The sequence below is a fragment of the Mercenaria mercenaria genome, chromosome 5 (assembly GCF_021730395.1).
Source record: "Mercenaria mercenaria strain notata chromosome 5, MADL_Memer_1, whole genome shotgun sequence".
NCBI classification, from domain to species: domain Eukaryota; kingdom Metazoa; phylum Mollusca; class Bivalvia; order Venerida; family Veneridae; genus Mercenaria; species Mercenaria mercenaria.
Window position 1 is genome coordinate 79,575,626 of NC_069365.1, and position 17,001 is coordinate 79,592,626.

At 34.5% G+C, this 17,001-nt stretch overlaps 1 protein-coding gene across 1 annotated transcript in view; it reads left to right on the plus strand.

Moving 5' to 3' along the window:
* The window catches only part of LOC123557731 (allene oxide synthase-lipoxygenase protein-like), a 71,075-nt gene extending 65,847 nt beyond the window's left edge, over window positions 1-5,228 (plus strand). Inside the window, exons 16-17 of the mRNA XM_053544710.1 lie at window positions 340-503; window positions 1,574-5,228. Coding sequence (XP_053400685.1) covers window positions 340-503; window positions 1,574-1,688 — 279 coding nt within the window. The 3' untranslated portion in view covers window positions 1,689-5,228. The remainder of the gene's footprint in view (window positions 1-339; window positions 504-1,573) is intronic.
* The last annotated feature ends 11,773 nt before the right edge of the window (window positions 5,229-17,001 follow it).

The following is a 17,001-nucleotide window of genomic DNA, read 5'->3' on the forward strand; positions in this document are numbered from 1 at the left end:
TTTGGATAAAGTACAGATTTATTATCAAACAAGCCTGTCCACTTATCTCCATAGGGAGAGCACTGGTTTACGTAGAGCAGAGTTGAGTTTGAATCCTTGGTGAGGTGTATGTTCTCGGAGTCATGACAATTTGATACAAGATGTTGTGTCAAGTCATTTCATCCTCCACCTCTGATTCATGTGGGGAAGTTGGCATTTATTCATGGAAAATGGTTAAAACTGGTAAAGAAACCAGGAATATTGGTTAGGTTTACTGCCAACAATTGCATAAATGAAATACTGTTGAAAAACAACACTCAACAAATTATTATCAAACAATTCGATACTTCTACTTTTCAGACTCCACTTGAGGAGAGTCATATCTTGAACATGTTACCAGACAAGCCAACAACCATGGATATGATGATTGTTACCAAAATTCTCAGTCAGAGGGGAACCAGAAGTCTTGGTGATTTTGAAGTCCAGTATATCTTTGAACCAGAGGCGAGAAAAATCGTAGATGAGTGAGTACATTATTACTGTTATTAGAACATAATTATGATATATTTCTGAGGTATTTTCTAATGAAATATTTTGAAATTTAAAAACAGTCTAAATTATTCCTTAAAGTCATCAATTTTCCCTTGTAAGTATTCAAATTACAAATTTTCAAGAATTACATGAACAATCAGGAACAGCAATTTAATGAAAATCAATCCCTCACATAAATTTCTAGAATGAAATAATAGGAGTGAGACTTTTTCCTTCATTGGTATAGTTTAAAAGTATTGTAATTGGTTGCCATCATCATTGTTATTATATTAAATATGTTATAAAAATTATGATATATCATTAAGGAATGATTTATTTGCTTGATTTAAATCCTTTAGGTCTGTTCAAATCCTGATAGAAATTTTGCTACTCAGTAAAATACTTTAAAATTTATCATTTGCATGAGATTTTCATGGTCGAACATCAGTAAATGCTCCTGATATCCACAGTTTAGCTTGTTAAAGAATCATTCAGATACCTGATTATGCTAAAAGCATAGTCTCAGTCGCTAAAAAATGATAAAAAAAATGTATTTTTTTTCTTTTTTTTGTCTGCAGATGTAGTTATTCCCCTTTGACACTACACTAGAAGGTCATTTGCCATAAAATCTTTCCTGAACCAAAATTATATGTTACTCAATACACTGTAAATTAAAAAAAAAGGATTTTCCCTTGTAAATATATTTTGTATATTGCCACTTTTAGAATATGTAAGAAGGTAGAAGTACCCTATTATAGTTTAGTCATTAAAACTTGCAAGATTGTTTCGTGGACACAAAATTTGGTTGTTTTGCCAATAAGCACTATTTCCAACGGATATCAATCCATGAATTTCAAATTTTGAACATAAATTGAATTGGAATTTTAACTTGTTTGTTGGGATTTTAATTTTGTGGATTAACTCAACTATGAAGTCCAGAAAAATTAGTTGTCCACAAAAATTAATGATTTTACAGTATATTTTCAAGGTCTTCAAGTTGTGATCATCTGAAAGTTTATATAGTCCATATGATGTGTTGATTATGCTCTGTTTTGTCTTTTAGATTTCGAGCAGACCTTGCAGAATGCAGTAAGACAATCAAGGAGAGAAACAAGAACCGTAACCCACAGTACACTGTTTTGGACCCAGAAATTGTACCAAATTCCATCAGTATCTGATCAGTGGTAGAGGTCTTGGAACCAAGAATGTTTGGACCAGATTTTGAGATTCAGATATTGATCAGAATTTCTTCAGCATCTGAGCTGACACTGAAAGGGTTTTGGAACCAGGAATTTTAGGACCAGATTTTTGAGATTTCTTAGTTGTATGAGGAAATTTACTAAAACAAAAATCAGCATTAATAGGTAGATCTGTGTTTCACTGGCGAAAGCTTCATTTTGAAGATTCGATTAATTGTCGGTGGTGATAGATAGTAGACTGTAGTGGAACGTTCTTCCAGATTATGTCATTGACAAATGTTTTGAAAATTAAGAAAGCACTTTCATTTCTTATTAGTATGAGGGTTGAACGCAATACTGTCGTAAGTCCTTCTTTATTTAATAGGAGTTACTACAGTATTGCGTTCAGCCCTCGAATTTTTTAATTTAATTTAAAAAAATTTAAATTTTACTGTAGTAAATTAAAAGTGTGATTCAGTCCATTTTAGACCGTATTTCTTTAAATAAATTGCATATTTTTTAGAACATAAAGGAAAGCTATCTGATGTTTTAGTCACAGGTTGCGTGTAGTAATATTTTTCATATTTAAAGTACCCATAAAATTTCAGCTTAGAACTGGTTTTTAAGATTTTGATGTTTATCTGGAAAAACATGTGTATGCCACTTTAAATATGATAAGTTATTCATTAGAAATTCGCCTATTAAATTTGAATGAGGCAGACAGTCTCCCCCTCCCTTCAATCTCCTAGCTTTTTGTGTACTTTTCAATGCATTCTTTTTAAAAAAGGATAATTATTACCTTGGTAACTACTTTTCAAATTTTTGGTGATATTTTTTCAGTTTTACAGGTTTTTATGAACTTTTTTACAAAAAAAAACGAAAACAAACAAACAAGCGATTTAGTTTGTCCTGGTCAGATTGAGCAGGGGCCATTGTTTTGTCTAGGGCATGAATATTGTCTTACACTAATAGCTTTTCATCATTTATACCACATGACATAAATATTCCAGTTTTCTTATAAAGTGTGATCTTTTTAAATATTTATTACCCTAGCGGAAGGCTGCTCATGTGTCATATTTATAAACTTAACTCTTTCTGAAGCATTACTTTATTTTTTATTTTCAGTAATGTCTTAAAATTTCTTTATGTCTTTTTTTGCTCAGTATCGCCTTTAAAACAAATTTTAAAGTATTTTTAGACTGGTATGAAAAAATGTCAGAAACCGTGTTGATGCTGACAGAAAATGTCATCATTTAGGTGATATCCTTTTGGTGTTCTGTAGACAAAATGTTGCTGAATTCAATTTGTGATCTCTGTATATATATATGTAAATATACGTAAGAAATTTCTCAGTTACAGTTAGAAATTACAACATAAAAGATATGTATTAACTAACAATTTGAGAACAAAAATGTTGACATTAATTTTGAGTTGTTCCCCTTTAAATGCAGGCCAACCTTGTTATGTTTTACAGTGGATGATGGCAGAAACATATTTTAAAGTATTAATTGCATGACAACTCGTCTTTAGTATAGGTATATGCTGAATTAGAATAATCAAGCAATGATTATAGCTTACATGACACATAAAAATCTTTAAGAATTTCTGAAAAAAGGTAATTTTTGAATGAAAAAAACAAAAACATCTGTTTCTGCATCCATATTTATACCACACTTCCAAGGTGAGGGTTACAATGTGTTGCTCATTGTTGGTTGATCAGTCTGTTTTGGTTGGTAGATTATTTGGTTTCCATTCAATAATTAGAGAATGCTTTGCATTACAGTGGTCAAACTTCATAGGATGATTGCCTGTGATCAGTAGGTGACCCTTATTGGATGGGTCAGTAGGTCAAAGGTCAAGGTCACAGCAACCTCGAAACTGAAAATGGTTTCCATTCAGTAATAACTAAAGAGTGATTTGATCTGCGTGTTCATCAAACTTCATAGAACAATTGTTAGATGACCCCTATCATTTTGAGTCAGTAGGTCAAAGGTTAAGGTCAAAGTAATGTGGAGACTGAAAATGTTTTCTTCTCAATAATCAAAGATTTTTTTGCCTGTTGATCTTTATAGGATGGTTGCCAGTAGTCAGTAGATGACCCCTGTTGTTTTGAGGTCATTTGGCCAATGGTCAGTGTTGCAGAATACAAAATTCCATACAATACCAACGGGCTGCCATGGGGGCATTATTAAAGTATTACAAACAGCTCTTGTTACAGTTTTTGTTTAAAAACTGAATCAGACCATTTCAATGTGTTTTCAATATATTATATCTTCTGTGTTTTACATTCCCAGTTTTTCAATCTGGGATTATTTTTTTTATCTCATTTTATATAATGTTGCAGCTTTTAAACTACCTTGTAATAAGAGATGTGTGTATGTCTTTGATGTTTGTTTTTTTCTTCATAATATGGGCTGAAAATATCAAAAAGTTATTCCCCCTTTTTGTAGAAAACCTTCATACAAGGGGAGCTGTCAAGCTGTCCCAAGTGTTAGGACAGGTTGACATGTACTGTGATCATTTTTCTTGCTTACTACTGCAAAATTTCAAAGATATTTTACATTATAAAATGGTGCAGATAGTTTATAACTACATTATTATTATATCTAGATGTGCTCATGTGTTATGTCTTTTTGTTAGTGAAAAGGTACTGTAAATTGATCTACTACCAGGATATCCCTGTCTTTCCCCAGCTAGGTAGGCAAGAAAATACTGTTGATAATTTAAAAATGTTACTTTCTGTGGCTAAAATACAGCTCATCTATATATGGCAAGTAAACATTTAAATTAAGTATAATGTATGGCCAATCTTTGTCTCAAAATTGCTTTTGTACTCATTCTTTTATTCAGCATTGCTACTGGTACATCTGATCATGACCCGGCTTTAAAATGTTACTGAAAATAAATCTTGACCACCTGTAGTACTGAGATGAAGTCTTATCTGAAGTTCCCGGGTGTTTTTATTTTATGTTTAAAACATAAAGCATATGTCCACATAAATATATTTACATTTACATGGTTATAAAAGCAGTAATTTCAATGCTGCACATGAATTTATACTGTCAGGAGTTATAAAAGGGAGGTAATAAAAAGGAATATATTAAATATTACTTCCTACCGTGTTAACCAAATATTCAAACTTACGGCATTGATATATGAAATATTATGAGACATAGAAAACAACTGTTAGCCACTATGACCCTTTAATCTTGAAATGAATTTTGTATATGTTACCTTTTTTCAGAAAATTTATTTTGTTTCAGTGTGTTTTAAAGCTTTTTAGAGTCTATTTGTATGTGTATATAAATGTTAGCATGACTGTTAGATAAACTGTTTCATCATATTATATTGTTAATGTTGCTTTGGATGTAAGAACATTTCTTTCTACATTATAAAATGATCCATTTTTATATATCGAGAATCTATGTTTCTTTTTATTGATAAAGATACATTATTATAATTATGTGTAAGTGACCATTCTTTTGTCTTTTTTTTTTTACTTTTTTCCTCTTATCCTTTTGAAAATAAATGTTTATTGTATGAACAGAGTTGATATTTTCTAAGGCCAAAACCATTCATATATTAGTATGTTAATTATTGTTTTACTGATTGAAAAAGTCCTTGTGATAAAAATATGTAAGACTCAACTTTTCAAAACAAATGTTTCATTCTGATTATTTTCATTCTTACCCACAAGTAACTAAAAGTAATTACTTCACATCGTCAAGGGCATGCAGAGATTAAACAACTTGAAACTAATCATTAGTAGGATTGGGACGATTACTCGGATAATCAGGTCAGATTCAATTACTAGGTGAAACCGGTTTCAATTTTGCAAAACTGCGAATCGCTATCAATTAAACAATAAACATCACGAATCATACTTTATCTTTATACATTTCTTTGACGTTAGCATAGACCCGCAGTATATTTCGGCTTTAAATTAAAACACATTGAACATAGTCAATAGTCAATAATTTGCCTGTCATGATATGTTTAAAATAAAATACACCAAAATATCACTTATTAATTATCACACTGCTTGCAAACGATAAAGTCCGTACGTTCCTATGTAATCAGCTGCTGGAAGTGTAACCTTGACACAGGCTTCTATTATTTTCCTACAGAAAACAGAAAAATGTTGCGCTTGAACAAGACTTGGTCTGTTCTGAAAACAACAGCTAAAAATGTTTGTAAGTTTGGTACAAGTGCAACATTTTCTGTAGGAAAACGACAGAAGCCTTGTTGACAGTGGCAAATGCCAAGTCTTTGACAAGTGCAACATTTTCTGTCGGAATATGACAGAAGTCTTGTTGGTAAGTGGGAAGCGCCAAGTCTAATTGACCTTACGCCAGTGTTGATTGACAGGTTCCAACTGACCAATCAGATAACAGAACTGATAAGCCTTGTTGTTAACCGCCATTTTGTCCGTCAAACTTAGTGCCGGACTCGCCAGTCAAAGAATATAAATACAACCGAAAAATCGTCCAAAATGGTAAAAAGGTGACGTTACGACATCAGACACAGGGAAGAGAGTGTAATACTAGAGCGCTTCCCTTTTCCAAATCCACTCTCAGACCTCGAATATTGTCAACGATGTATCAGGCTCTGTGGACGTCCTCAAGAATAGTTGATCTTAAAAATCTTATAAGAGTGTTTAAAAGCAAAGCAGTTCGACTTAGCACTCATTGTGTTATAACGTTTTAATTATTTCATTTAAATCAGTGTAAAATTCTATGAAAATTAACTTTCTTATTTAACAAAAGTGCCTAGTATTCTTTATTCAATAGTAAAAAATATTCCATCAGTTACCAGAGTAACTGGTATGTACTGATGAAACACAAGTATTTGATGTTCTATATTATTTGAATGCTAACGTGTAAATATTATGCCTTAATGTACCGGAAACATGATTTATGCATTTTTTAAGGTTTACATCAATCTCCCACTGGTGTATGTTAAGTCATACCTGGGTGATAATACAACAAATAATAAACATGATAAAAAACTATGATTAATATAAGATTATTTTTAATGAGTCTAATCAACAATTTTCCAGGCGCTCAAAGTTTTGACTTAGCACTCGGTGTGTGCTTTCGTTCTAAATTTCATTTTAATAGACAGCGTAAACTTCGTCTAAAATTCCAGAAAAAAATAGCATATTTCGTATAAAGAAGATATGTTCTTAAACAAAAAATTATACATTCATTCTGTATACTTTATAAAGAAATTTGGTAGGCTCAAACATTGTTTTAAGCTGCGATGCGCCGGTATATGTCTTGAAATATGAGTATGGACTATATCATCACCTTGGACTATATCTTATTTATTTATCATTTACACGTTTTAATTCTAATAAGAGAACTTTCTTTACTTATACTTAAAACACATCATGTCTAAGTATTAGACATTAAGTGCTATGTATCTGAATAATGTTGAACAATGATATGAGCATCTTTAATGAGTTCCGGTATTTCGAAATCAGACGTTTCTTAAATGACACAAGTGACAATTTTTACATGTAAATTACCTTATTTAATTTATCTAATTATTTGAAATAGGATTCAGAATCCACAGTCTGATTTCAACCTTAATTAATAAAAATCAATGTTCTAGTTTGCTTAATATAGTCATACCCTACATGATTTCCGGGAGATCGAAATTTGACGTTTCTATAATGAAAAAGAAACGGACAATTAAAAAATCCCCACAAAATCAGCTATAATGGTTTCAGAGATTTCCGTCTTTTTTACGTGTTTTCCGCTCGGCCCCCTGCCTTGTTTAGTTTTCCTCATACTCGGGTGCAGTTCCCGGCTTTTAACAACAACGTATCGTTGTTTTTTTTGTAGAATTTATGTTTCGCTACAGAACATCCACTTATTAACAATTGTGTTTTGCCTTTTCACTTTAGAATACGTGTGAATTGAGGTAGCGTACGCCGAAATCAACTAGAATGGGAAAATATTTCTGCCGTCGCCATTTGATTCTTTTGTTTGTCGGGCCTAGCATGAATTGTTCCCCCTGAAAACTGGTAGGCGTGGCTACAGGCTATCTGGCGTAAGGTCAATTGAGTAAGTGCTACATTTTTCTGTTTTCTGTAGGAAAATAATAGAAGCCCTGTTCGTAAGTTATATTAGTACCAAGTCTTGTACAAGTGCTACATTTTACTGTAGGAAAAGACAGAAGCCTTGTTTATAAGTAGGGAGTGCCAAGTCTTCTACAAGTGTAACATTTTTCTGTAGGAAAGTAAACAGACGTACGCCTTGTTTGTAAGTGGGATGTGCCAAGTCTTGTACAAGTGCAGCATGACTAATGTTTATTAAGGAAAGTAGCAGAAACCTTGTTTGTATAAGTAGGAAGTGCCAAGTTTGGTCAAGTGCAACATTTTTCTGCAAGAAAATGACAGAAGCCTTGTTTGTAAGTGGGAAGTACCAAGTTTGGTACAAGTGTGACATTTTTCTGTAGGAAAATGACAGAAGCCTTGTTTGTAAGAAGGATACATATGCCAAGGTTTCTGCTTTAAAGCTTGGCAGGTGGGAAATTTCCAAGTTATGTCTACTTACAGCTATGTATAATTGATATTAAATAGCTGCTTTGAATCACCATTATACCAAGCTCAGATGGTAGGTGGACAGTACAAGCACCATGTCTACATGTTGGAGAGTAACGTTACTGGTTCTGGAAATGCAAGTGGATTTTATTGACTTAGTACAAAATGCAAGTACAGAGACTTTGACGTTTGAAATGATGATACTTATTAAAGTGGAAATACCAGCAATGTCACCAATTTCCCTAGTAAGCATTCAAAGGCCTGTTGGTAAATATGACTAGTACAAGGTCTGGTTGTTACTAATGGCAAACACTGGTGGTATGATTTTCTTCAGTCAGTACATACGATTTTTCTACTTTGTATACCACTTTACCACATAATTTAATAAATGACAAACTAACTGCCCTAATTCAAAAGACCTTTGCCCGGGAGAATGCTACATTTCTCCTTTGCAATTTTGATAACGCTTTTTTTACTAGCAGTATCATTAAACATTATACAATGTGGACCTGTGACGAAGTTTGTAAAGCCCTTTCCTTTTTTATTGAACAACATTTACATCAGGTTTGGGAATGCAGTTATTAGAAAAGTAATTGGTATTCCCATGGAAACAAATTGTGCACCCCTTGTCGCAGATTTGTTTTTATATTGTTATGAAAGAGACTTTATGTTGAGCCTTTCTCCAGATACGCTGGCAGACATTATAACTGCATTTAATAATACATCACGCTATCTGGATGATATTCTTAAAATCATGGATAATCCGTTTTTTGGTCAGTTGGTGGATACTATTTATCCTAGGGAGCTTCAGTTAATTAAAACTAATAATTCGGATACTGATGCTTCATTTTTAGATTTACATCTCTCTATTTATGACAATTTTATACATACCAAAATTTATGACAAGAGGGATGATTTTAATTTTAGTATTGTAAATTTTCCCCATTTGGATGTGGATGTACCTCAGGCTACATCTTATGGGGTATATATTTCTCAATTAATTCGGTTTGCCAGAGCATGTAGTCATGTCAATGATTTCAATGAACGCAATCAATATATTACAAGTAAACTTCTTCAGCAAGGCTACCGTTATTACAAATTGTGTAAATATTTTGCTAAATTTTACTATCGTAATTCTGATTTAGTTTTAAAATTCAATAGTAATTTAAAGACACTTCTGCGAGAAGGTATTTCAAAACCCGTTTTTTATGGTGATGTGTTTTACAAACTTCGTAAGATATTGGGTCATGGTAATTTTCCAACTGTATTTGGTAAAATTATAAAACGTTTTATTAAAAGAGGTTACGACTCAACTGTTTTGCGGCATACCGCATGTTTAGTGTTCAACCCGTTTACAGTTGGACACTACGCTTCCCTCTTTGATTGTGTCTGACGGAAGAGGGGGAGGACTCTATGATACCCACCAGGACTCAACTGTTTTGATACCTGTCTTCCGGTCTGTTTCGTCGGGTCCTTAAGGGTGTTTCTCTTGTTGCTCTGTCTTCTGCAAAGGCATTGAGTATATACGTTTTTGGTTCTTAAGGTTTGCTTTTTATATATTTATACAGGAGCATTTTTGTGTTTTACATGCCATGCCTTTTTGTTTCCATTACGTGTGTTAGAGATTCACCTGGCGGGGTTTACTTTTATTTACACTGTCCCGTGTCTTTGGAACATGGTGGGGGTAAGAGTGAGGTTGGGTGCGCACCATAAACCAGTTTAAGCTCCTAAGTGGTGTTTTTGCCACTGACCGTTCCATGGCGGTGCCCCACTGTGTTCCTTTATTTGTTCGTTTTGTCCTCGTGTGTTTGCATTGTATGCGAGTGCGTGTGTGTGTGTGTGTGTGTGTGCGTGTGTTTGTAGTGTGCACGTCTGCGTGCTGTGGGTTTCGTTTTGGGGAGGTTGCGTTTTTGGAACATGGCATTCCCTGTTTGATATTTTCTTTGTTTTTTACAAGTACTAAATATAAGGAAGTACATTTACAAAGCATTTTTGGTAAAAATAACCTAGAGTAATTGATATCTGACAACCAGTACAAAGCATTGCTGAAATGGATTGCCAGTACCTAAAGTAGTTTGTATGAGCAATTCGTACAAAACCGTGTTGAAATAGATTGTCAATTCCTAAAGTAGTTGGTATGGACAACCATCAATTCGTAAAGTAGTTGGTGTGGACAATAAATGCAGAGTCCTGTGGAAAAGGATTGTCTGAGTACCTAAAGTAGTTCGTAAGGTACATCAGTAAAGCCTTGTTGAAATGGATTGTCAATACCTAAAGTAGTTCGTACTTGGTACACTAGTACAAAACCTTTTCGAAATGGATTGTCAATACCTAAAGTAGTTTGTAAGGAACACCAGTACAAAGCCTTGAAACAGTTTGTCAATACCTAAAATAGTTATATTATAGTATGGGCAACCGAAGAGATGGCATGAACAACCAGTTCACAGCATTGCTGCTTATGATTTCCATTACCAAGTGTAGTTGATATTAACAACTATAGTTCATATCCTTGTAGGTATGGATTATAATTTCAAGTGTAGTGCACAAGAACAATTAGTTCTATCTATCTGCCGTTGACGTCAAACCCCTTGCGGGAACGTAGACGTTCAAGCCTTGTTGGTAGGGGTATGGTGGATCCAACAGTCGTTCAAAGGAATAACTAGCTCAAAGCCTTGTGGGGAAGGATTACCATTGCTATGTGTAGCTGGTATGAACAAGTTGAAAACCTTGTTGGTATGAATTACAGTTACCAAGTGTAGTGTACACGAACAATTAGTTCAAGCCTTGTTGGTAGGTGTGTGGTGGATCCAGCAGTCGTTCAAACGAACAACTAGCTCAAAACCTTGTGGGGAAAGATTACCATTGCTATGTGTAGCTGGTATGAACAACAAGTTGAAAACCTTGTTGGTATGAATTACAGTTACCAAGTGTAGTTTACATGAACAATTAGTTCAAAGCCTTGCTGCAGAATAGCGACACTGTATAGACAATTCATTGGCTTGCCATATTACTGTACGTACAAATGTATTTTGTTGCACAAAAGCGAAAAAAATGTCCTCCTTTGGCCAGAATTGATACATCTGATTTTGTCATGATTACAGTAATCCATATTTTTTTTTACTGTTTTCCATCATTAGTACTGTAACTTTATTTCGGTTTTTGTTCTATAATGTTGTATTCATTGAGTGTATTCCAACAATTAGCATATATCTTCAATACCCCTATCTATCTTCCTATGATGTCAAACTTTCGAGACTAGTTTCTATCAGTTTTGTACAGTGTGGAACGGCATAGGAAACAGGCACGGCGCTGTCTAAAGTCTGACGTCATTCTGTAAACAAAGATGGAGGACAGCGGCTAATTTTTCCAAATTTTACACTAATTTTTTTGTGCTCAGGCGTTCACTTGGGAAAGAAGAACTGTACCTTTCCGCCCCTTTGTTAAAGAATTATATTCTCTATCAAAATGAATTCAGAAGAAGTTTCATTTTTGAAAGATCAAGGTATAAATGACAATTTAAAGACAAATTTTACGTGTTGTAACTTGACATGAAATTTAAAGATTTATATCGGTTCTATATAACAAATCTTTAATTACTACCAACTGCTATCGAAAGTGTTACAGGCAGGAAATATAGTCACTGGCCCATGGTTGTGGACAAATTTGTCACAAGTAACAGTTGAAAATATAGCAGAGGACAGATTTTTGATCTGAGTACTGTAACATTTCAGTAGAACCATGTTCCCTGTTGAACATCCAGCAGCAGAGCATATTGAGACAAGATATTATAACAATGTGAGTGTTAGGTTCAGTAATTCTACAGCAATATGGTTGAGGCTATTCCAAATCCACAAAGGTCAATGCCCAATAGTTTTCTCTTGTAAACAAACACACTGTCGAATCGAATTAAATTTTTTTTTAATTCACTACATGATCATGTTGTATCCAGATACTGTCTGGACGCCCCTTTTGCAATATAACTAGTCAGGTAGTGATTGGAGCCCGATTAGCAGTATAAACGATTTGACGGCTAGAAAAGCCCAACCTAATCCGATAATCGATATGTTTTCCGGAGTTTCAAAGAGGCGATACGAATCTGAACGGGTACAAACAAAGGTTTCTGCAGGGAAATATCCGAAATATAGACTTACTAAATGCATAACGGATAAAACAGAAGTATGCCGACAAATGGTCTGCCAATCAAGCGTTAGTATTTTCATTTCAATTATCCGATTAAAGTGGATTTTACGAACTATCGATTACACAGGGCTTAAAGTTAGGCTAAGACTTCTAGGGAGCAAGGACACATCTCCTCATCCTAAAAGAATATAGGGAGAACGTGGAAGAGCAATTTTTAGGGAGAATAAGGATGGCGAAATTTTAGGCAAATACGTGGAAAGATGTTAGCGCACCATGACCTGCAAGTTCTGAGAAATAGGAACTAAAAAATGCGTAATATAACAGTAACTATTTTTATTCTTTTCCTGTCTTTGTTTACAAATTGTATTAACTTAAAAGAAAATAACAAATGCACTTACAAAAGGTCAGTGATTAACCGATTTAATATGCATTTTAAACTTGTGAATCTAAATGTTGATTTTAAGAACTAGCAAATTCAAGTTTTTTTCACTCATTGCAATGAATTGCCCAAACAAGAAACCCAATAAATATGACAATAACGAATAAAAAAAAACTAATTCCATAATCAGCAAAAAATAAATCAAGCTCCCAGTGCATTGCACTCCTCCAATGTCAGTCACTTTAAGCGTAACAAAGTGTGTGAATTAAAATACGATGTCAAATATATTTTTAGGAAGTCAGTGACATCACTAAGACATCACACACGGAATAACAATCAGAGTTTGATCTCTGGTGACTCTTTGATAAGACAACCGCGTGCTCGGTCACACATTACAAAGAAACAGTTTGTTTAAACAGAGTTATAACCCCGTTTCTGATAGGACAGCATGTCAAAACATTGCCGTAAAATTTCCATTTACCTTATTTTATCACAGAAAGTGTAATTGTGAATAATACTATTGTTTCTAATGTTGGGGTTTTGCGAAAAAATAGGGAGTATAAAGTTAAGCTGGAATTTTAAGGAAATATACTGGCAGCTAGTCATCAGTAAGATAATTTCTACAAGGTACTAAAAACTATATGATAATAAAAAATCCCTACATTGCGCCGTCATCAACCTGGCCAGTATTACAAAACAAGTGTCAAGCATTTCGCACTTCATCTTACAGTAATCTAAGTAGGCCGGAGAGCTATCTAAATTATGGCCCCATTCGTGAATTCCAGGTCAAGTGTCAACAGGGCCTGATACGCCGGAATAAACTAGGAGGACTTGGATCAAAATCGGTGCAGCTCTGTGAATTTCGCTTTGATGTTAGATTAGAGCGAAGTGTGTGAGCTAAAAATGCAATTAATTCACTCAAGTATCTGCATTCGGACACCCCTCGCGGTTCAAGCCCAGGTTTACAATTAAGGCACAGCTCGTAACATGAGACGGAGCGCCCCATATAACCAGCTATCAATAAAAAGGTGGGAGCAAAAACACTTCACGCGATAACTATTTATGCATAAATCTTCAGCTATTTTACTTACTGAGAGTTTGAGAAACGATGACAAAAGGGCGACACTTCAGTAATACTGATTCTGGAACTGGTTACACATTAGTAGATCTAGCTGATAGGACTTGTCTCTTTTCCAAACACCTCCGCCAACATGTCAGGGTTTGATAACACCAAGGGAGTGCAGAAAACCGACAGGGCATAATCACTCTCGTTACTGATCAGTGGCACACTATCCCCTTAGGGCCCACGCAGAAAAAGCCAACCAGAACCTCCTATTTCGAAACCGCAGCCTAGTGCTTAAAGGTTAGCCGGACGACAAGCATGTAACTCTTGATCTACTCTGATCTCTCTGTTGTGTGGCTCATTGCTCAGCTAGTAGCATGTTACCCTCTTCTGGTCAGATCGCTCTGTGACTGTTCTAGAGTAGAGGTGATGTGAATGTAGAATGCAGCTCTACCTAGTCTGAGTCTAGGGCTGCGAATTGGAATCTAATAGGAATATAAGAGCGAGATCTTGTGAAATTCGTGAAAAATTGTGAGACATCATGAAAAATGGGCGCTATATATAAAAAAGCGTGTACTAGATTGAAATAAATAATGAGGTACGTACGCTCTCCACTGTTGCCAATGGAAAAGTCAATGCCGTATTAACTCTAATAAGTGCGACGGGTAACTCTATATGACTGAGCAGATTCATACTAGTATTAAATATAGGACCCTAAATAACAAAATTTCAGATTAACGCTTTTCCTGTAAAGTGTTTTGTCTGCTGCTTACTCAGACCTACATCAGTACATCATACACGCAATTCATCAGTATATTATTGTAACAGCATTTACTAGCATTTGCTAACTCAGATATATATGATGCGGGTAAAGGTTTGATATCATCCTACGAAGTGCGCACAGTGTGGATCAAATATCCCACAATTGCTCAATAGTGTAATCTTATTTATGTTATGGAAACATCTCCTATGCGTTATGTATACAGTATACATTGACACGAATAGCATAATATGGCTAAAAGTAAAAAAACTAGGGATAAATAATTCTAAACTAATTAGAAGCTGTATGAGCACTGTTATAAGTTTAACTAATCATGAGTCAGGAAAACTTTTTGAAACTCATTGCTAGGGGCAGCAGTTGAAAGACATCCTCAGCATCTATATGGATTCTATTACAGATCATGCGCCTAAGATTAGATTCTTTATCAGCAATTAAGTGAAACAATAATCAACACACACATTCTGGAGCATCAGTGTTTTGTGGTTTGTCTCTGTCTCGAGTTTAAAACTCAACTATTCTATCTTAAGCCGTAGCTAAAGAGATTTTCTGATCAGTTCCTTGACGTAAAACAGTAATAAAGGCATAGTTGGTTAAAAAAAGAAAACATCAATGAGATAGCTATGGTACCGCAATTGTTTTATTTTGAGATATACTGTGAAAATCATTTAAATTGTGCGATGAACAAATTTCAACATGCGCGGTTTGATATGAAAATTTGTTATTTTTTCGTGATTTATGAACATTTGCGAACATAAAATGAATGGGAAATTCTAACAGCTTCATTAGGAAAAATTTTGAGAATTGATGCCATAACACACAAAAGTTTGTCCCCCCACGAAAAACAATGAATTTCACGCCTATACATTCCAATTTTAAGGGATTATGTTTGTCTTAAACTGAAGACACTGAATATATCTGAATTCCTGAATAAAGACATTATTAAAATATAAATTTCTGACATAGTTCTGTTTTTCAGTCATAGACAAACCATGAGCCTGTCAAAAGACAGAGGTCTAACACTGGCATATACACAGATGGACATTAGGAGGTAAAAAATATTCTGTTTATTGTTTAGGCAAGTCATATTTACAAAAGCTACAACCCCTTGTAACTTGCAGTTAAGGTAGTGTAGCCATTATGACACTTGACATTTACCTTGTGATTACGTATTCTTGTTATGTAATTGGTAGTCTTTGGTACAAAAAATGGTAGCTTGAAAGCCTGCATGGTGGGGGCGCATTTTCATAAGATCCAGAGAATTGTCAGGAATAAATGCTATTTGCATGATTGACTCGTAACGGCGGTCCACTACATCTTACCTTTCTTCAACCTTGTGTGGTGTCCCAGTACAATTATCTTATCATTGGTACAGGTCCATCATTCAGTTGGCGCAGTACACTCTTATCATTCGAAAGGGGCGTGTTCACTGAATTTACTGAATAGCGAACAGTGCAGACCAGATCAGCCTGCACGGATGTGTCAGGCTGATCTTGGTACTGCACAGGTCGCAAAGGCAGATCACTTCACACGCCAATGCAGGCAAAAGGTTAAACGTTGCTAAACTATTGTTTTTTGCTCCAAATAATGATAGAAACAAGCCTCTTTTGTAAATTACCCAGTTTTTTCTACCATGTTAGCATCATAAGTACATGTAACAAAATGGATGTATAAAAACATGGACTGTTCTCAGAACAACACTTTAGTTTGTTCTACACCTATTTTGTTGAAATCTTAGTTTCTATAAAGCTACGCACACAGCAATAAGAATATTAGTAAGTTTATGATGGCTGTTGTCTTAACTTAATTAAGGAATCTTACCATTTTGACTAAATCTAGATTGAGAGCAAATAATAGATAAATTGTACAACAATTCAGAACCCCCTTCCCTAACTGATGGACCGCCAGCTCCAATGGCTTACAGATAAAGGGGTAGGTGCCTTATTGTAAAAATAATCCACTGCCATTATTTATGGAACATATGTTTAGTTCCATTCAGTGGATGCTTGTATGTTTATTACTTGACCTTCCTTATATAAAATACCAGGAGCCTTATATTTTGTTGCTGTTGCAACAGTCTACTCTGAACATTGGAACTCTTACATACCAATTTTTATTTAGATTTTGATGAATGAATCCACTTATTTTTAACACCACTGTCAAGTTGTCTTCCTGAAAAAACCATTACTGATGCAATATGTAGACTAACTAAACGCAGCTCCTTTGTAACAGCATGGCCACATTTATTTTTCAAACATTGACAGAAATGTCTGTATTTATATAAAGTTTTCGTATTTGCCTATACCTGTATTTAAATTCCTCCAAAATATTGAAAATTATATCTGTGTGACATTAAAACCATCGGCGTGTAGTATAATGCAATTTTATTACTTGTTTATGAAC